The sequence below is a fragment of the Manis javanica genome, chromosome X, assembly GCF_040802235.1.
Source record: "Manis javanica isolate MJ-LG chromosome X, MJ_LKY, whole genome shotgun sequence".
NCBI lineage: Eukaryota > Metazoa > Chordata > Mammalia > Pholidota > Manidae > Manis > Manis javanica.
This window is the reverse complement of record NC_133174.1, coordinates 124,300,519-124,322,493: the sequence shown is the minus strand read 5'-3', so window position 1 is coordinate 124,322,493 and position 21,975 is coordinate 124,300,519. Positions and strand designations below refer to the sequence as shown.

Genomic DNA, 21,975 nt, shown 5'->3' with positions numbered 1-21,975 from the left:
ATGAAGCAACCAGTTTTGGATATCATTCATTCCCTTGCCTAATATTACTTTAATGATAATACATTATTATTTTGAGCACAATGCACCTTTGTTAGCAAAAAAATAATCTGCCATTCATAAAGCAGACTTTGGCAATGAAATGTGTCAAATCATCATATATACAGAGAGAAAAGATTTCAATTTTCATTGTTACTGAGCCCTGACGATTCTTTTCTGTTACTGTTTCAATATGTTTTATCTGCTCTTAGAAAAGTATAAGGATCGAGGGTCTACATTAATATTTCTTTTGTTCTTTAATGTGATTTTTGACAATTTATAGTCATTAGCTAAAATTGCAGTCTAGTAAAATAACCAACATACAGAACACAGTAAAGGTAATTAGAGAACTGGATGGCTGGAAGTGACCTTGAGGGGTTATTTAGTCCATTTCCCAATTTTAGGCTGTAAGACTAATCTTCCTGAACAGCACTTCTTATCATGTTATGCCTCTGCTTGAGAACCAACAGTGGCCCTTTATTGCCTATGGGGTCAAGCCCACAGCCTTCTTTCTGCATTGAAGGCCCTTCAGATTCTGGCCAATCTTTCCTGATAAGCTAGCTATGGCCAAAGTTCCAGCTTCTCTCTGGGCAGTTAGTCTTGTCCCACCACTTCACTTGTGCCAAACACATTTCACCCATTGGCCTCTCCAAATCTTTCCCATCCTTTCCTGTCTAGCTCAAGAGCCCATCTCTCCTGGAAGTTTTCTCTGACCCCTAGAGCTTCTGGTGAGCATTCACTTATCTAGCCAATGTTGTCTATATTACATATTTAAACAATCACCCTTATTGAGATAGAATTTACAAACATCAAAGGCACCCATTTTGAGTGAACAGTTTAATGAGTTTTGATAAATGTATAACCCTTGTAACCACTACCCCAATTAAAATATCTACTGTTTCCATCACCTCAGAAAATACACCGCCTATTTTGTCACCTGAATATACCAACTTTCACTGTTCTATAGCTGTTTTTTGTGTGTGAGAATCTAGTTTCTGAGAGTGAATTTATGTTTTGTTTATTTTAATTTTACTTAACATATAGTGAATATTTACTGTGTACCAAGAAGGCTAAGAGCTTTACATGCATAATCTCAGTCCTTGCAATAACTCTGTAAGGTTAGTGCTTCCGATAATTGCATTTTGTAAATAGGGGCAAAAGGCATGTGGAGGTTAAATAACTTAAACATTGTTCACTGCCCTCTTCCAATTAGGGACCCTGATCAGGCCTGGAGTGGGGTTTCTAAGTGAGTATGGTGAGCCTATGCCTGCACCAAAGAAAAGGACGGAAGTCCTAGTCATGGGGAGGTGGTAAGGGAAACCAGGAACAGTCTAAAATGTCAAGTCCTTGAATGGAGCCGAAAAGAGCAAGAATGAGGCTCAAAGGAAAGAGTCTGTAATGGAGGTCAAGGAGACAAGGCCACAGGAAGCCAAGCCTCAGACATCCGCTGACACAAAAGTATGCATCAGGAGAGAGCTTTCTGTGGACCACCTGTGGGTTAGCTTCTGGGAGGGAGAGCAACTGATAAGGGTGCCCAGCTTGGATACACATGGGAATAATCCCCCAGAGGAAGGCTTCCACAAATCAAATAAAACTTTTCCGTTGTAAGACCCAGGACTGGACCCACTGTGCACACAAGGCATTGTCTCAGAATAATTAGAAATTACTTCATAGTTCCTTTCCATGAAACATCTATTTGTGTATCTTCAAGATGTTTGGAAATTGATTTTTGTGGTGCTTTAAATATTTTTCCAAGATCAAAGTTAAGCATACAGATGTAAAATTTTCAGGGTCATCCGTCTCTCCTCCGTCCTTTTAGATCAGACCAACACAAAGGTCTTTCTGAGTGTTCTCAGTCTGCAGTGCTCATTAACTGAACACTACCTGCCCCTGGCTGAATGGGATCAACAGGGCATCATCTCGAGGAGATGGGAGTCATTCTCTGCTCTTCAGGAAGTAAAAATCTATGAGAGAAGATTATACCATGAGGGCATTTTTAATCATCCAAAATCAATGGGAACTAGAAGCCCTGTAACGACTTCAGTTAATTTTTTGTTTTTTAAACATCTGGGAATGCAAGTTCTTAAGCCCTAAAGAGTTCAACCTTTCTGGCTTATTTGAATAGTCAATTGCTAAGTCTTCTCCTTATCTGCCTCCCAAGCTGTATTGCCTGTCGCTGTTCCCATTTCCTAGCTCAATTCCATTTTTACCAAAAAAAAAAAAAATGTGAGCACCTCTTTGACAAGTGTGGTCTACAATTACTTTTCCTTTCCATCTAATAAAGGAGCTATTTTCCTTTAACCTTTTTTTGTTCCTGACATACTTAAAGAATGCTTTGCTATTTACTATGCCTTCTGTGGGTTGCATCTTATTTCTTGAATTGGCCTTTCTGCTTTTATTCACACAAGTACGTACCAGTTCTCCATGTACCTCCTTAGATCATTGCCCTTGGTGTTACTTTTTGTTCCTTCCACTTGGCATTTGGTTCCCAGAGTAATTCTTTGTTTTGCTGATGAGGATTCCCCTCTAAATTCTTTCTCTGTTTCTTTCTGTTTTGTTTCTTTCATGTGCATGTTCGTGCATTGAAATGGTTATATTTCATTATTGTCACTTAATTTAGGCATGCATAGCTCTCCTGGCCCACTTTGTTCCTTATGTTGTCTTGTGCTGAGGCCTATTTTAAGCTGGTCTGGGAGTTATATGGAATTTACTTAAAGTGTTTTTCCTTTAACATGTATTTCTCTCCTTCCTGGTTTGGAAATCCTGAATTCTCATTAGTTTATAGATGTTTTATTTCCTCAAATCTATAGGTAACTCTTAGCCCCCAGAACAGTTGTACCGGTTTATTGTTTGACTGGGCAGTGATAACTGGGAGGGAGGACAAATATTGCTCTATCTACATTTGTTACATTTGGATATAATATATATATTATATATCTGTACTTGAATACATTTGATATATATATATATATATATATATATATATATATATATATAACATATGTGTATATTACAGACTTTTCTTCATGACATCTGCCATGTTTTTCCCAAATATTTTCATTTGAGCTTTTATTCCTTTAAAGATTTTTGGCTAAATTAATTCTTGAGGTAGTGGCAGATTATACAGTGATGAGATTTGACCAACACAGGGAAGGGGCACACTGTGCAACCTTTAAGTTACTTTATGAGTTATCACATCAAAGGCAAATAAAACTGGTGTCATAGTAACTCAAAGACTCATTCCTGGGCTTCTGTAGGTACACTGAGCAGCAATTTGTTATTTTCTAAGATCTAAGCAACTCATCCATAGCACTTCACAGAGAAAAGATCTGAGCCCTATTATTTTATAACTCCCACTAGCCGGAGCTGGTGGGAGTAGGAACAGCAATAACAGCCACCATGCCAAATAAACCCTACCATTACTGAAAACTGGAAGTCATCACCAGTGGAAATTTAGAAACACAAAGGATTTTATCTATAACATTTATTTGAACATATTCAAATAACAGGTACTTTAAACACATTAACACTACTTAGCCATCAGTTTACCAAAAAAGTAAATAAAACTAAATGGACAGGAACTTGGTATATGGGAAGTATCTGCTGTATAGGATTTTTCATATCTACATATGTGTCCCAGCCAACCTTGTTTAAACCTAGATTGGCTACTCTTCCCCAAAGGGACTCTTTCCCTTCTTGGTTCAGTAACCTGCATCACTTCTCAGTCGTAGAATAGCATTGCATTTTGTAACCTCATGTGACAACCTCATGGAAGAACACAGTGAGCTTGGAGGAGTGCTGCTTTTTCTTTTTCTGAAGATAATCATAAAGCCTTTAAGCTTCGACTGTATTTAAAATTGGTTTAAGGCTTGTATATGAGATTGACATTTATAGGAGATAAATGTAAACTCTGTGCCTCCAGACCCCAAATTGTATTTTGACACATTAAATATCACCTTTCCGTCCAGTGCTGTAAATTGCAGTGCTGGATTAGGTTTGGTGATGTGTGTTATCTGTGCTTTCCTCTGCTGCTTTTGTCATTAGCTCCCTTGAGGAGGGGGAAGTGGAGAGCTTGGAATCAGTGCCTTGGACTCCAACAGTGATGTTATGTGAGGCAAAACTCGATGAATTTCATTCCTAAATTAGGAAAAGAAAACTTGGACACATACATTAAGGCCATGATTAACTTGAATTCCTAGGGAAATAAGATGAAGTAATAACATACATTTTCTCATAACTTAGGGCTCACTAGTCTCTCATCCTTCCCACTTTTGAAAAAAACCCCAGTTGTTGAAAAGCTGCCTAAAATGTCTGAATATGCTTTCTAGCCTTAACTTCAGTAAGATTTGATGTTTATTATGGAAACTTACTTTGCTAAGGACCTTATAGGACTTCAGGGGAGTCTTCCTTATACCCCATACACATGCTTTGTCACCAGAGCTAACCATGTTGCCTTATTGCACTCATTTACTATGCACTAGGTATTTGTCTCTATTAACCCTGTTCGACAGTGAGTTCTTTGGGGGTAAGGACCACATCTTTCTTGTTCAAAGTTGTACCTTCACAGGTAGCACTCTGCTTGACACAAAGAAGATATATTAGATGGTTCCTCTGAGAAACAGATGCCTATATGGTCCTAGATGTGCTAGAGATTTACTGGGGAAAAAAGCTGTGAAGGAAAATGAGCAGAAAGCTGAAGGATGCTGGAAGAGCCATCAGATTGTGGTGCAGGTCTGACTCCTGCAGAGGACAGAGGGAGAGAAGGAAGGTCGAGTAGGAAGAATATTAGATTGCAGGGCAGTTCTATGAAAGTTTTGTCAGCATCAATGGTGAGTGAGCCCTCAAACCAGAATCTTTGTCAGCAAAGTCCTGTGTCTCACAGGACTTAATATCTTTGTCACGCTCAGTCATCGGCTGGGAGCAGTGCTAGAGATTGTGGTCTGGGTGAACATGTCAATTACATGTTCCCACAGTAGGCTCCCACAGTAGGAGGTCTAAAATGCATATTTCCATGGCCACCACAGAAGGAGCTCAACAAATGCTTACCTAAGGGAGAGTTTGAGTAAACCGGGGGTTGTAGAAGAGGTAGGAGATTGGACTTAATATTCACTGAGCCTTAATATTTGCTAGCCTTGCTGGAGGATATACATTAATCATGGGACTTTCCATCACTTCTCACAGCTCTCCCAAATGTTACCTTATCAAAGAAGCCTTCCCTGACTTCCGGTATAAATAGAATCATCCCCGCAACCACCATTCCCTATCTCCCATGGTTTTTTAAACATTAAAAAAAAAAAAAAGAACTCACAGCTTAAGAGGTCTATTCGACTTACCAGAAAATTGCACATATTTTAAGGGTATAATTTGGTAATTTTGATATATGCATACAGTCATGAAACAATCACTTCAATCAAAATAATGCACATATCCACCACTCCCCCAAATTTCCTCAGTCCCCCCTCTCCCTGTCCTCCATCTCCCCAATAACCACTGAACTGCTTTTTGTCACTATAGATTTTCATCTTAACTTTTATGTAAATGGAAGCATAGAATATGTCATTTTTTTTGATTTGGCTTCTTTTACTTGCCATAATACCTTTTGGGTTTATCCATGTGGTAGCATGTTTCAAAAACTCACTCCTTTTTATGACCGAGTAGTATTCCATTGTATGTCTGTACTACAGTTTGTTTTTCCCTTCTTTATGTAGTTTTATTTTCTCTAGAGTACTTATCACTACTTGGCTATATATATGCATGCATGTATGTATCTACGTGTGCATATATATACATACACATATATATATATATAGTCTGTTGTGTGTCTCCCAGAATATAAGCTCCATGAAGGCAAGAACTTATATCCTGCCATATCCACAATACTTGGCACATAGTAAAAGCCCAGTAACATATTCATAGAATGACTCTCATCTACTCCCAAGGCTTCAATTTTCGTTCATATGCTGATGGCTTCCATGGACACAGAAGTGTGTTGAGTCACCAGTGGAGAGCTGAACATGACAAAGGTTTCTGTCATCGGGCAACTCAGTGGATGATGTTCATTACCTGAGAAACAGAACACAGGAGGCGGAACTTTGCGTGTGTGTGTATATGGCATATATTGAGTTCAGTTTTGTGTATGCTGAATTTGAGATTCCCATAGAGTAGATGAAAATGTGGGAGTTTGGAGCTTGGAAGAGAAGTGAGGGCTGGATTAGGGAGTTCAGCAATCACATGGGTTTAGATAAGATCATACAAGGGGAGATGTAGATGAGAGAAGATCAACCACATTGAAATGGTAGTCAGAAGAAGAGGAAGCAAGAAAAAACAGATAAAAGTGGCCAAAGCAGTAGGTAGGCACGGGGGTGGGTGGGTAGGTTCACTAAAGCAAGGGAGGGAGGAGAGTGTATTTAAAAAGGAGAGCTTGGTCAACTGTGAGGGATGCTGCAAAGGCTCACATTGGATGAGGACAGAGAAGAGGTTCTGGTTCCCCTGTTCTGGAATAAGCAAGGAGATCATTCATTTAGTGGCTCTTTATGGAGATGTAAAAATAGCATTTTGTATCATAAGGGAGGTGGTGATGAAGTAGCTCAGGAGTTCATAGAAACAAGAGGTCGGCATTTGTGACCGAGCTAGAATGTTGGAGTAGTAAGGGATTTTGGTGATTGTCTGAATGTTAACATTGTCCTCTTGTTGTTTCCTCTGTGAATCTTGCCCCAGAACTTTAGTTAAAACAACAACAAAGTTTTGATGTGATATTGATGTTTTAGTCATTTATCTCAAAAAGCAACATTGGCTTGGACAGACATACATTTCATTAGGAGATCACAACGGAAATTTTGAAAATTGCTTCTTGGTTGTGTTCTCATTTGTAAATTATAATCAAGAAAAACAAATTGTAGGAGTGAAGATTAATCTTTGAATGGACAAATTAAATATCGCTGTACAATGGCGTATACTTGGTGCTATAAATTAGTTTATGCAGAATTTATGAGTCAAACCTAGGCAATTAATTCTAATGGTTATTCAAAAAGAATTGGTCATGAGGATAATTGGGAGGAAGCAGGGGTTAGTTAAGATAAACACTAATTTTGAATAATCAAGTTTTACTGTTTTTTTTTAAGAAATATATTTTGCTGTTTGCCTCATGTGCGCACATGCGCATGTGCACGTGACCTTCTGCTTACTGAAACATGAAAAACTTGTTTGTTTCAGGATCAGATTTGCAAGTATGTCTCCCCAAGGGCCCAACATGCTGTTCAAGAAAGATGGAAGAAAAATACCAACTAACAGCACGATTGAACATGGAACAACTGCTTCAGTCTGCAAGTATGGAGCTCAAGTTCTTAATTATTCAGAATGCTGCGGTTTTCCAAGGTGAGTTCTGGGGATCATTTTAGATGTGCTGCTCAATGGCATCATTATTCGGGCACTGGGCTCTGAAATGCTAAATATAATTTATGAATTACCATTCCAGCATTAATGCTTGATTATAAAAGCCTCCCAGGAAGAGATTCTGTTTAAGGAAAAACACAGTTCTTAGAGAAGCTTCGTTTCAGTCTTTGGAAAGGTGGGTATTGTCAAAAATTATTGTCCAAGGACATTCTGTTTACCTCTATGCAAAGGCTGTAAATCTCTGCAGAAAGAGTAAATGATATTTCCTTTCAACTAGCCTATAATACAAGTTTTATTAAAGACAAAACATTTACTTTAATACCAGTTTTCTCCAGGAGTGAGTTAAATACTTGTGGAACATACACGAACTCCTTCTGACCACTGGGACCATTTCCGTGTAAGAGGGAGAAACTGGCTTGATGGCCCTACATCTTCTCATTTGTGTGAGTGGTTACCTCTTCTCTCTTTGTGAGTCTTAGTTCTTACTACACCTGTCCCTGACTGTCGAAGAAGCTGTTGTGGCATTGCCCAAATGCCTAGGGAATGGCACTGCTAACCTATAGGATTATCATAGCAGGGTAGGGAGTACTTCCCTTGATTGGAAGATGGTAGGGGTTGTGGTGGTACTGCTAGTAAGCACTTATATAGCATTATGTGTGAGGTACTCTTTTAAGTGCTGTATATATATTACTTCATTTAATCCTCGCAATAACCCAGTGAGTTATTATTATTAGCACCCTCATTATATGGATGAAAACCCAAGGCATGCAACTAATAAATGGTGAAAATAGGATTTGAACCCAGGTGGCCTGGCTCTTAGAATCTATACCCTCAACCACCTTGGTGTGTGTGCCTCCTCCCGCAAAGGAAAATTAGTTACAGATATTGAGGCTTTATTCTACCCTTCCTTAAGCAGATGGAATCAGATGCCTTTTTCTTGCCCCACAAAGAGAGAATTGGGATCAGGTCGGCAAATAACACTTCTGACATGTTGACATTCCAGATCTTTAGGTGTATGGCACCTTTGTAAGAATTAACCTCTCTGAATTGGAACGTGGGGTGGTTATAGCTTATTTTGTATATTATAGTGAAGTTCTTAGAATTAGGTAAGAAAACTATTCAAAATCACTAATAAAGCATACATTCAGAACAGTTTCTTAGGTCAAAGCCACAGGGGATGTTGGGTTGATTATATGAAATGGAGTATATAAGCTTGAAGTATTTGTAAATCTATTTATGCAGCCAGGCTCTCATGAAGAGTTTGTTGAGACTAATAATTTAGTGATAGAATGAATAATTTAAGCTGATTTAAAAAATACATGTACCATTCATGTACTTCTTAGACTGGTTGTGGAGCTAATCTGCTGGCTGAGAGTGGGGTGATAAGAAGTGATGTGACATGAGAATTGGGTTGAGGTGGAGAGCTGAATCTTACTCGTTGGGGTGTCAAGATGCTTTTGTAGAATGGAGTATTTGTGATTTGTTTCATTCCCAGAATGTCATCTTCCTACCACTGCCTGGCTGGAGAGGGTGGCAGAGCGAGCACACTGGCGTTCTGGCATGCAGAGTAGCTGACATGGCTGCCCATCTGAGGGCCCTGGGTGGCAGCATTCCTATCTCTGTCCAGTCCTGCACTTGGCACATTGTGTTTTCTAGGCCTGCAACATCACGAGACTAGGACAGAAAGAAGTCCTGACAAGATTGTGATTGGACAGGCTGCCAGATATGGCTGTTGTAGCAGGAAGTTGAGTGTTAGTCGTGTGAATGGAGAAACAAAGGTGGGGGGAGCACCTACTATCTGTATCTTTCTCTCTCTCTCTTCTATACATACACACACAAATATATATATTTCTCCAGTTGTGGCAATGGGCAGAAGGACAGCCCTAGAAAGGAATGTGGGCGGAACTCAGTGATGTCTGCCCTCATGGCTCGTGCCTTGTACCTCGTCACCATCTGTACATGTTCTTCATGTTGTTTCATTCTCTTATTCTTTTCCCGCTTCAACTTTAGAAAAAAGAAACCATGGTCCCAGATGTCAAGGCCATGTTCATGCCTCCAAATCCTTTTTGTAACAAGCAATTGGAGAGACAAGACGAAAACCAGGGACCTCTGCCATTTGATGTGTTATGAATTGCTACGAAGAAGAGAGCCTCCACTTTTTTTTTCACCTTATCACTACTTATGATTCTAATGAATTTAAATTGGGGGGAGGGCAGTTGTTTTTTTCCCCTAAAATACATCCTCACCCAGAGATTGTGGTAGACCAAATTATTGAGAAAATTGCTCCAATGCTTCACTCATATGAAATCTGATGTGAGCTGTTTCTCCACCACATGAAGTTGAAGAAAGCTCATCTTGATCTTGGCCTAGATCCACAATCTCTTCAGGATTCCTTCCCTGGGTCCACACTGGGGGTGTTTAAGCAGTGAGTGCTTTCTGCAAATATGTGCACAGTTCCACAAGCAATCCTTATGGCCTCGATTTGGATTTTATGTCTTCGTTTTCAGAAGCCTTTGCCCTCATAAATGAGCCTGGGGCCCTTTACTATAGTTATTGGAGTGCTCTATTGCTAATGTTGTTTTGATAATGATTGAAGCATTAAAAAAAGTTGCTCTTTATTTTCAATCTTTGCATTGCCTCGTTTCCTAAATTTAATTTACTTAGATGTGCTTAGTAAAATGGGGCGGCACAATCATTTTTTGTTTCTGCTTAATTAATTCTTTTTGAAAATCTCCACTAAAAGTAGATTTTTTCTCTTTTTCTTCTCTCCCACCTAATAATAATTATTATGATAATAATAATAGTGACAATTTATTAAGTGCCTACTATATGATGCTTCCTTTTACATAATTATCTCATTTAATATTCCCAGCAGCCCTGTGAGGTTCATACTGTAATTATCTCCCTTTTACAGATGAGGAAGCTCATTGATGCCACAGCTTCTTCCAAGCCAACATGTGACACGGTTTTCTTTGTTCTTAGTGTGTTTGAGGTAAAATAAAATTAGGGAGTTGTAGGATCTGTCGTCCTTGAGAAAAAAAATGTGATGGAGTTCTGAATTTTTCCTCGTAACTTCACCACCTCTGTACCTTCAAGCCCTGAGTTCTGTTTTTTTCGTAGAATTTCATTATAACTTTCAGCCTTGCCCTATCAAGAAACATGTAGGTGTATGTCCAGGTTTCCTCTGTATGTGGGATGATGCCAGTCTTTCCCAAGGTGCCTCTGACTTTAAGTGAGGACAGACTCTTCAGAATACAGCAACACTTTACTTTTCTGGAAGGTAATTATCCCACAACTTGAACTCTCTGTCAGTGAGGAGCAATAGTGGTGAAGCAGAAAACATCTCTGTGCACCCAAAATGCCACAGAGCTTTTGCTTCTGTGGTTGACTTGTCTGGGAGCTCCACTCCTTGGGTTCTTGTTCAGAGTCTACTGTTCCAAATTTATGCACAGTGTTTACCAGCTGAATTTTCTAGTTTTCTAGCCAGTAATACATAAGCAGTTCAATTGAAGGGTGCTGGAAGGCTGCCAGAGGGAGGTACATATAAACAGCAAGAAGTTACAAGCTACAGTAAGGGTCGAGGACATAAAAGTGGACTCCAGAACTGCCTGGATATGGCCGTTCGGAGGCATTTGGAAGAGGGGTATATCTCTACATGTTTCAGTAACCCCTGTATTATAGCAGGTCCAATAACTGATGTTCATGCTGATGGTTGTCAATCAACGAGGAAAGATCAGATTATTCTCATTGTTTTTTCTTAATATTTCCCTTTTAATCAGCTAAAAATATTTTTTGCTGCCTAAAAGTAATGGAAGAAACACTGGACTTGGAGTCAGAAAAACTAAGTTCTAGTTCTGTTATTTATGAGCTTTATGACTTTGGGTGGTTATTTAGATTCTAATAGCCTCGGTTTTCTTATCTGCAAAGTGGGGATAATCACAGTCCTGCTTACCTCATAGAATAGAGATAATGTATGTGAAGGTGTCTTGAAAACTGTAGAGCACTATATATTATATACTATATATTTTATATATATGTGGCATTATTATCTGGACTGCTTTACCCCAGATGGTGCCAGATAAATGATGTATTCCTGTTATAGATGTTAACCTAGACAAAGCTCGAGTTCCTGATGTAATTCGGCAACTCTTGCCACACACAGATGATATTCAGACAGCTTCAGTGCACAGGTGAGAAAGCACTTTGGCAAAGGGACCTTTGAAAAAAGGGGTTATTCTGTGCATTCTTAGATGGGAAGCTGCGCTGTTTGAAATGCCAAAACTGCCAGGAGTAATCCTTTTTCAGCTTCCCAACACTTCTCTTCTGGCCCCCATCTGCTATATTTCACAAACAAGCAGCTCGAAGCGGCCCTATTTTAATTGCATGTTCTGGCCCATGCTCTCATGGCACAGAGAAGGAACAGAGGAGTCCGGGTTTAGAGATCTTTAGTTCATCTTCACCCTCGGTTGGAAGGCTTGCTTCTACCTGCTTTCTGTGGAATAGCAGAGACAGACATCTCTGAATGGGGAGAGTGTTTCTGCACGTCTTCTGTCTCTCCACTCCCCTATTTTCCATTTCCATCTGCGGTGGCAGTTGTTACACTATTTTTCGGTCAGATTCCTGTCTCTCCCATTCCCCCTAAATAAAATTGACCTTGGTTAGCACACCCTTTTCCATCAGCTCAGGGCAATTTCTCCAGTCATTTCTGCTTGAAATAACTGTTTAGGGACATTATTCAAGCAAAGCTTTTTCCCTTCACAGTTAATATGTGACTAAATAATTGCCTGAATGTTGATAAACATGTTTTTGAGATTCAATCATTTGTTAATTTAGTTTTTATAATGTAGTGGGGGTTTTAAGTGAATACCGAGCAATTTTTCTCCATTTCACAATTTTTTCCCCTTGACTAGTTTGACAGTTCCTCTGCCATGTTCCAGCTCTGTGCAGGCTGAACCCCACTGAGTTCCCAACTCAAACTGCTGGCCATTCTGTCACAACCCTTTTTTCTTTGGGGGGAAACAAAAACATACAGGAGAGAATAATTACATTAATGTCTAATCAGAACTCAAGTCATTTGCCAGGGCTAAGTATAATAGCATTAAACTGAATAGAAGAATTTTAGGAACGCACACCATGACTGTGACCGAGGTTATATATCCTCAAAAATGTAAATTATTAATCAAACCGCTCATCTGTACAGCAAAGCTCTAGTAATCCCATTATAAAAGGGTGAGTTTCTCATCAGAGCCCAGAAGATGCTGGCTTTAATTAGTGTACTTTTATGGCGCTGACTCAAAGAGATTTTGGTTACAAAGTTTTAAAAAATGTGATTCTTTAATTATTAGTGCGATTGGAAAGCAATTGGAAACTGGATGTTTAAAGTCATTTCAGTTTGAAAACTCAGAACTTTTGGATTCAATTCCGTTTCAAAATTCTGTGGCTTTAGCCGAGCCAGAGGCTGGGGGAGTGGTAAACCTTTCCTGTACCCTCTATTGATTTAGGAAAGTCAGTCATTAGACTGAAAACTGTTTAATAAAAAGAGCATAGAAAAATGACTCAGTGTGTGGGTGGAGACTGTGCTAGGGTAAATTGTGTGGTGAGGCAATTATGCAGATGAACTCTACCCAGCCCGGCCCCTTGATTCAGCAGGGCTCAGAACTCACCCCCTCTCGCTGCCGTCATCACCGCCCACCTTCTCACTAGTGGCTCAACAAAGCAAATTAAGGACATTGTCCCTGCCCTCTAGAAGCTTCCCGGAAAAAGACCACTTTTGCCTAGAGTGACTCCTCCCCACCCCTCCCCCACTGGGATTTGTTTCCTTTCTGAAAACATATGTTCCTCCTCCTCTTTCTGTCTCACTGAGTTGCAGTACCTGATATCGGAGTAATGAAGCATATGTTTGAGAGATTTGAATTCTCCTGTCGGTAGAGTGGAAGTAGAAACAATTTTCCTTTAAGCTGGAAGTGGTATTGTAGAAATGAAAAACACCTGACTGTGAGATGCTCCCAGGGGCCGAGGTACGCAGTTGTCTTCCTCCTTTTCTTTCATGCCACATCTTTCAGTCAGTCACCAGGTCTTGTTTCTTCCGTACTTCCTTGCATCTTTTTCCTACATTCCATTCCCCTTTGCACCCTCTGGGTCTCAGGTGTCTCATTTATCACATGCCAGTGCCTGCTAGCTGTCTCTTTGATTTTAGTTCCAGGCTGCAGCAGCTCAGATCTAGACTGCCAGCAAAGGCAGAACGGGTTTCATGCCTTTAGTCTCCTGCTTGGCCTCTCAGTTCAGCAGTGGGGTGTAATGATTAAGAGGGCAGGCTCTGGGTCATTTGGGCCGGGTTTGCCTAAGTCTGGGTGGGGAGAGGTAGGAGATGTGGGGCTGGTGTGGAGAGAAAGTTAAGGGCTTAGGGTGAGAATAAGGAACCTCCTCTCTGAACATGTACTCAGTCAGTGAGAGATGAGTGAAAGATGTCCAGTTCGAAAGGGATTTAAGAGGGCAGGCTCTGGGTCATTTGGGCCGGGTTTGCCTAAGTCTGGGTGGGGAGAGGTAGGAGATGTGGGGCTGGTGTGGAGAGAAAGTTAAGGGCTTAGGGTGAGAATAAGGAACCTCCTCTCTGAACATGTACTCAGTCAGTGAGAGATGAGTGAAAGATGTCCAGTTCGAAAGGGATTTACTTGTATTATCTCACTTAAACCTCACAACAATCCACAATGAGGTTGGTACTGTTACTAGTCTCATTTTACCACTGAGGGAGCGGAGGCTCAGAGAGATTAAGTAACTTGTCTAAAGTTCACAGCCAACTTTAATGAATGACCGAGACAAGAATTGAACTCAGGAAGTACAGCTCCAGTGCCTGTACCCTTAATCAGCACATGTTATGCAGCCTCTCTGTATTTTGTTTCATGATCACTGGCAATCTCTCCAATTCTAGCTTTGTTTCTTGCAAGGGAGTTCTATTGTATTAAATTAAAAAAAAAACATTTGCTGAGCAAGTACCTAGCATGTCTGAAGGCAGGTATTGACGGGGATTCAAAGATAAAAACTACCTCATGCCTACCCTCAAGTACCTCACATGTCAGGAACCAAGACTTTAACATGAATAACTTGAGTACCAGACATCCTAAGAGAAATTCTGTAAGAAATATTTTAGCTGTTTTCTATGGGGAGTATGGGTGGATTCAGAGCTCAAAGCTTATACAATTTGGGGGCCCTCTTTAAGAAAAAAGAAGACAATGTCTGTGGCTTTTCTAGGAGGGGCTTGCAAATGTGGGTCCCTGTAGCTTGAGTTTCATTAGCTTTACAGGAAATCTGCCTTTGTATGGGAGTGTGGGGTTGGAAAAGATTAATTCCCACCAGAGAGTAGAAGTTCTGGGAGACTGTTGCCTATGTGAATTCTCCAGACAGACATGGGTCTTGATCAAAGAGAAGGGCAGGTGAGGGAGTTAGGTAAATCAGTGCACATCTTTTTCTTAACTAAATTAAACTTTAAACATTAATTGCCTACCAGATACCAGTCTGTCTAGACTTCCTGGATAGCTTTATAGCCACTCAGTCTTCACTCTTGTAAAGGCAAAACCCTTAGGAGACAAGCAGAGGGATGGGAATAGTGTGACAGACATGTGCTCTGGCTTCAGGCAGACTGTGGAGTCTAAGTCCCAGCTCTGCTACTTCTCTTCGTGACCAAAGGCAAGTCACTTCTCTCTGCACAAAGAGGGTTAAATCAGTAGAGAGCTGTGAAGAGCTCAGCCCTATACTAATCTGTAGGAATCAGACACATGGTAGCCATTGTTTTTGTTAGTCCTCTTGTGCATTTATAAGCATAACTGTATATGCAATATAATATCCTTTTTGTGGTATTGAATGTCACATAACTGGCACATACATGCTTTTTAAAAATGCTTTTATATGATTTAATATAATTAATATTAGAGCATTCTAATATACACACTCATAATCCTATCATTCGGCGAGAACTGCTTGTAACATTTTTGTATGTTTCCTTCCTTTCTCTCTGTGTGTGTAAAGACTAACACGTATACCGTTTCTAAATGGTCCCCTAGTGGTATGAATGAGTTAAAGTAGCCTCTAGCTCTAATGGGCAATGGCAGACTGATTTCGTTGGGCTGCATTAAGAGAGGAAGGAGAACAAACATGTTGAAAGGAAGTTTATGATGCTTCCCTCCTTTGCTTGAAGTTTTTAGCATTAGTTCTGGACCTGATTAACTGAAATTTAACCAGGGGATTAGGCCAGGTTCCACTGTATTCCTTCTTCTGGGAAACCTGTGTTTTAGCTTTCTAGCACTTACCAAGTTCATAGTGATATATATGTATGGATATTTGATTAACATGGGTCTCCTTTACTAGGGAATGATCTCTCTGAAGGTAGGGCTTATGTGTGTTCTGCCGCACCCATGTATCCCCAGGTGAGATAGTAGACACACAGTAAATGTTTGAATCAACACACATACATGCAAGATTTCAAACTCTCCCACTTCCTCTGCAACAAGTACCACTATGACCAGATTGAAAAGATTTAGCCTGTTACCTGCATCATTTATTTCTGAGCTTGAAAATCTCCTCAGTTGTAAAATCTTACAAGTCTAGAGAATGGGTTGATGCTTGTGCACCGAAATGAATGTCTTGTGCTTACCTCAGCATCTGCCTCTGCCTCTGGTCTTACCGCTCTGGGGTTTGCTGGTTTCCTGTTCTTCCAGCCTGACCTAGAGCACTGTGAATAAGGGCTCAGTGCCCGGTGTTTACACCTTGTGAGCAAGAATCATGAGAAATGTGATACCTGTCAGCTTCTCCAGACATGCCCTTATGTGCCATTGTTGATTACTGTGAGCACTTAAAAGTAATAGAGCAGACTTTATTTCAGAATATTTTTTAAAAATAAATTTTTACTGCACAAATAAGTACTACAGTAATCCCCCCTTATCAGTGGTTTTACTTTCCACAGTTTCAGTTACTATCCTTAACTGCAGTCTAAGAGCAGATGCTTCTCCTTCTGATGTATGGTTAGAGGGTTAATAGTAGCCTAACCTGACGTCCCAAGGCCTACGTCATCACCTCACCTCATCTTATCACATAGGCATTTTATCCTCTTACACCAGCACAAGAAGAAGGGTGAAGACATTACAACAAGATATTTTCAAAGAGAGAGAGACCACATTCACATCAGTTTTACTACAGCATATTTGTTGTAATTGTTCTAGTTTATTATTAGTTATTGTTGCTGACCTTTTACTCTGCCTCATTTATAAATTGAACTTTATCATAGGTATGTGTATGTAGAGGAAAGAAGAGTATGTATAGGGTTTGGTACAATCAGTAGTTTCAGGAATCTATTGGGGGTCTTGGAATTATATCCTTTGGAATAGGGAGGGCCTACTATACATGTTATTAAAGAAAATGGAAGAATACAAAGAAAAAAGTAGAAAATAAAATGATTCACATTTTAGTACCCAAAGGATAGCTATTGTTAACATTTTGGTATATAATCTTGCATACTTTTTTCAGTATTATACATATATATATGTGTGTGTATTTTTTTCAAAATGGATTATATATTTTTTTCATGTAATATAGTCATCTTTCCATGTCAATAATAAATTTCTTTTAATGCAATAGAAATATAGTATTTAGCAGCCACCTAATACTTAGTCATGTGGCTGTCTCATATGTTATGAATCCAGCTCTCTCTATTAGAAATTTAGATTACAGTCACCAAACCATAGTGAGATAAATAACATCCATGTACCTAAATATTTTATGCACATTCCTAATTACTTCTTCAGGGTAAATTCCTGGAACTGAAAATGCTGGGTCAGAGGCTATGCAGTTTTTAAGGTTTCTCATATTTGTTGCCTATTTGACTTCTGTAAGATTATACCTATTTTTACTCTTATTAGCAATGTACAAATGTTGGTTTTCCTGACCATTTGCCATTTTACAGTAACCCCACTCTGGTGAAAAATAGTATTCTTGGTATTAGGGAAATTTGATGGTCATTTGTACTTTTTATTACATGTTTGTTCTCATTAGTATTCTTTCATCATTTAAGAAATTCAGCTATTCATTATTATTGAGATATCCTTTTATTGATTTGTAAGACCTTTTTGTATAGGATGCTAACCCATTTTACATGTTATAAATTATTTTTACTGATTTGTTAATTTGACTTTTCATTTCTTATGAAGGTTTAAAAACACCTTCAGTCAAATGTTACAGTGTCATCCTTTGGTTTCCAATATATTCTTTTGATTTTTTACTAATTGATACTAATTAGCATGAAGCAAAGATGTGTTTATTTCCTGTTCTGACACTTTTCCTGTGTGAAAATGGGTAAGTAACTTAAAATATCTGAGTTTGTTTTCTTATGTGTAAGATAACACCTGACCTGCCAATCTGCCAGAGCTTTTGAGGATCAAAACAGGTAATGTATATGAAGAGGTTTTGAAAAGTTGTAAGGATTACTGTTCTTGTTATTTAGTTGTCCCCAACACTGATTAGTCTGACTGAGTCATGTTTACTGAACGGAAAACAGCATTGCCTTTTCTTGCCCTGGATCTGAGACTTTTCTGGTTATTTAATAGGAAGTAATTTTGGTCTAGAAGTGCACTGGAGTCTTTGCTCTGGTAGTTGGAAACATGCTCAGAGGGTGGTGAAATGTTGCCTGCTACCAGCCTTTTTGCCTGGAGCATGGATTCTGGGCACCAATCCCACCTTCGTAGCTGGGAAAATGGGCCCTGGAACTGTTCTTTGATGTAGTATGTGTGTTTACTCCCACATGCCCCAGCCCTTGAAGGGTAGCTAAAGAATCCCATTCAGTGAGGCCAGTGTGCGTATTCCTGTCCAACAGAGTGGTAGGCAGGGGAAAACCCAAAAGCCTTCCGTCCACACTCCTATTCCTTGGGGACTAGAAACATAGTACTCTTTCTAGCAATTAACATTTGGAACAGATGCACTGGTCTATCAGATAAATCAGTGGCTTAGCATTGCTTTGTGGTACACATTCTGGAAAGAGTTGTTTATTGGGAAAACTTTTTTTAAAAAATTGTAAGATGACCATACTTCTCCCTTTCCAAATGCCAGATTTAAAAAAAATCAGAGAGGCAGGAAAAACAATCGAAATATCTCATGCATCAAAATAATCATTAGTGGAAAAACAAAGTATGTTCTTTCTGGCAGTCTCTGCCAGATGGTTGAGATGGTTTATAGTGGAAAATGAAGCTTAAATGATGCACACATTATTTCAAATATAACCTTGAGAGGTTTTGTTTTTGTTTTGGTGGGAGGAGAAGATAGTGTATGCTCACATAGCATAAGACTTCTTGAAGGTCAGAAGCCTCTGGAAAGTTGCTGAGGTTAGACATTTGAACTCATCTGGGTCACTTACCTGAAGGAGAAGCAAGAAGGCTAAGTTTATTGAAAGTCTGCTATGTGCTGGTTTTGATGAATCTTCTTAAGTATAAGGATACTGCTAGATATTATTATCTCATTTCATAGATGTGAAAACTGGAGTTAAGAGCCATTAAGCAATTTGCCAATGGCCGCATGACCAGTAACTAGCAGCATGAACTCTCTAACTTACAAGTCATTACTCTTTTCTTTAAGCCACACAGTCTACCTTAGAGTAAGAAGATAAAAGTGAGCTTTAACAACTCATGAAAATCATCATAGAGGGTTTTAAGAAATAGAAAATGCTGTTAGGGATATAAATAAAATACCCCAAGAATGGCCCCCAAATTTTATTTGGTGGAAGACTTCAAATTCCACTGATGTAAAACAGTTCTCTGTAGGGGGCCTACTAGGGTGAGTTAACTGTACCCTGAGTCTCCTATGGAAGCATGGCGTCCTTTCTTATTGCCTCATGAAGAGTCATATGCACACCCTTCAGAGTTCATTTTAGTACTTTTCAGCCTGACATCTAAGGGGGCTGCTACTATGACAAACACAATCTGGTCAGATGTTGTTATTTTGCACTACATTTAATTTCTTCCTGCCAAAGATTTAGACTTCTTTTTCCTGATAAAGATCAGGGGAAATTGTCTGGTATTTACAAAATCCCATCCAGGCGTATCTGTTACAATGTTCACTTAGCAAAGTTTATTAGATTATTAGGGCTTTAAACCCTTGGGCTCTTTCGTTATTGAAATTAAAAAAAGAAAAAGCCAAACATCTTCAACAAATTTAAGTGGCATAATTAAACCCTGGACTTGTCTTACAGGCATTTTAGAATTATGAAAATGATTGAAATAGTATTTGCTTCCTGAGATACTTAGTGAGTTTGACAGGGATGAAAGGAAAGCGGTTGTGCTCCTTTGGTCTCCTGAGTTAACGGGGTAAGCGATATCTGCAACTGAAATACACTTGCTATAGTTGTATGATGAAATTACTCCCGTAAGTAGTTAGCCATACCACACAGGCCCTCTCTTTCTTGGCCTAGTTAAAATGTGGGCCGTACAGTATTAGAGGAACATGTAGGTCTGTCACTTCCTTGCTGATGAAATCTGTTGAGGATAAACACTGAACTAGACTCCTTAAACTCAAATTCTTTGCTTATACCTACACTATACTAGATATAGAAGGACAGTAATAGAAATATCCAATATTTTCAAGGCATAGTGAGTAATGGTTTATATACACTGCAGTGTTCCTCAAGGGATTTCAGTGTGCTTTGCATGCAATGATTATGTTTTCAAGCATGGCCGAGTTGAAAGGTGGTGTCACTGTTGTTATATTCTTTGTTTTGTGAATGGAGACATGGGAGGGTTGAGTTGGTGGCCTGGATTAATCAAGCTAAGGAGCTGGTAACTGATCTGGTACTTTAGATATATAGTGTACTTGGGAGCAAGAAGCTAGACAAAAGCAGTAAATTATGCTTATTTGTTTTGGGGAGTAGGGTGGAGTGATACTAATTCAGGCATCAAAATATTAGAACATCAAACTGCTTAAGAAAGAAAGAGAACTGTTTTAAAACATTGAATGGAAGTGTTCATTACATGTCAACTTAAGCATTTTCCTCTATTGTACATGTACATGGTGTCATAACTAGGCTTTTAACAAGTTACTGAAGCCCAGTTCTTTAGAGACTATATTAGAAATGTGTCACAAGCAGGACCATGGTTGGTCTTTTTCTTCTTATTTTGAAGGCAGTCAGAAGCCCTTAATGCAAAAACTGTAATAGTGCAAACATATTTTTATACATTAGACATACAGGCAATAAATGCTGAAATGGCAGAAGTGAACTTAAGGCAGGAGGTAAATATTTTGTAAAAATTAATGATCTACGGTGAACTCTCATTAACTCTGGCTCTGTTAATTTGAATATTGCGATAATTTGACTTGGACTGAAGTTTACTTTCATCCCATTTATGAAGAAAGAATCTGATAAACAAATTAATAGCGTATATAAGATTTGCAGGAAGGCATGTTTAACTTACTTGAAGGACTTGAGTGAGCCCATTAATTAGCTAATTACAACAAGCTTTGCTTATTAAAGCAAGCCTGGTAGAACCTCTACTTGGAAATACTTTATTAGCAGTGAGTTTGAATTACTCAAGGTATGGAAAAATAATAAAAGGTGGTGGTGTAGTGTTTAAGAGAATAGATTCTGGAATAAATTGACTTGAGCTTGGATCTTGTTACATAGGGGCATCCACTTAACCTCTCTAAGCTTCAATTTCCTCATCTCTAAGCAATAAATAATAGGACCTAACCATAAACAGTTGTTGTGAGAAGTAAATGATAGGATGTGTGTAATAAAACAACTTAGAATGGTACCTAGAATATAGCAAGCCCTCAGTAAATGTAAGCTGGTGTTTGTTATTCTTGGAAAGTAGTTGTAAATCACACTTCACTAACTTACACTAGCCTTTCCTCCATGAATTCAGATTAGTGAAGATGTTCTGGAAAAACATCCTATTTGTTGAGCTAGCTGTTCTTGAATTTGAATGTGAGGCCATCTGGGGACAGTAAATTAATAAATTGGCCTAGCTAGTCTATAGGCCAAATATAAACATTGAAAGGGATGATTATCAAGTCCAAATGTCTTTTCAGTTTCCCAGGAGGAAAATTCTAATTGAACAGATTTTATGTTATAAGCCTAGTTGGCTATGAGTTGATGTTGTGAAGATATTTTGGAGCCTGAAAAATACCAACAGTTTATATGTCTGAACATTTTATTATAACATTTGTAATATAATTCCTTTTCTGCTATCCTGTTGTCTACTACATGAATAATAGGTATTACTTTTGGAAGAGAAATTTGTCAATACTGGTAGATATAAAACAGAATATAAACATCACCCAGAATCCTAATATCCAGAGATTACCATGGTCAGCATAGGCTTTCTGATTTTTTCTCTGCATATATCCAAACACACATATGTAGATTTTCTTACAAAAATGCAATCATACTACACACATTAAAAGCAGTGCTAGTGATAAACCCAGAGTGCGTGTGTTTTTCCTTCAGTTATTTTCAGGTGTGCTTTAAAATAGGGTATTAATTTGTAATCACGAGATGAACTTGGGCTTGAAAAATTG

The 21,975-nt window shown here is 38.9% G+C and overlaps 1 protein-coding gene across 1 annotated transcript in view; it reads left to right on the top strand.

The window, feature by feature from the left end:
• GPC3 (glypican 3) overlaps positions 1-21,975 on the top strand; it is a 410,784-nt gene that overhangs the window by 24,307 nt on the left and 364,502 nt on the right. Inside the window, exon 2 of the mRNA XM_037016978.2 lies at positions 7,249-7,410. Within this exon, the coding sequence (XP_036872873.1) occupies positions 7,249-7,410 (162 nt within the window). The remainder of the gene's footprint in view (positions 1-7,248; positions 7,411-21,975) is intronic.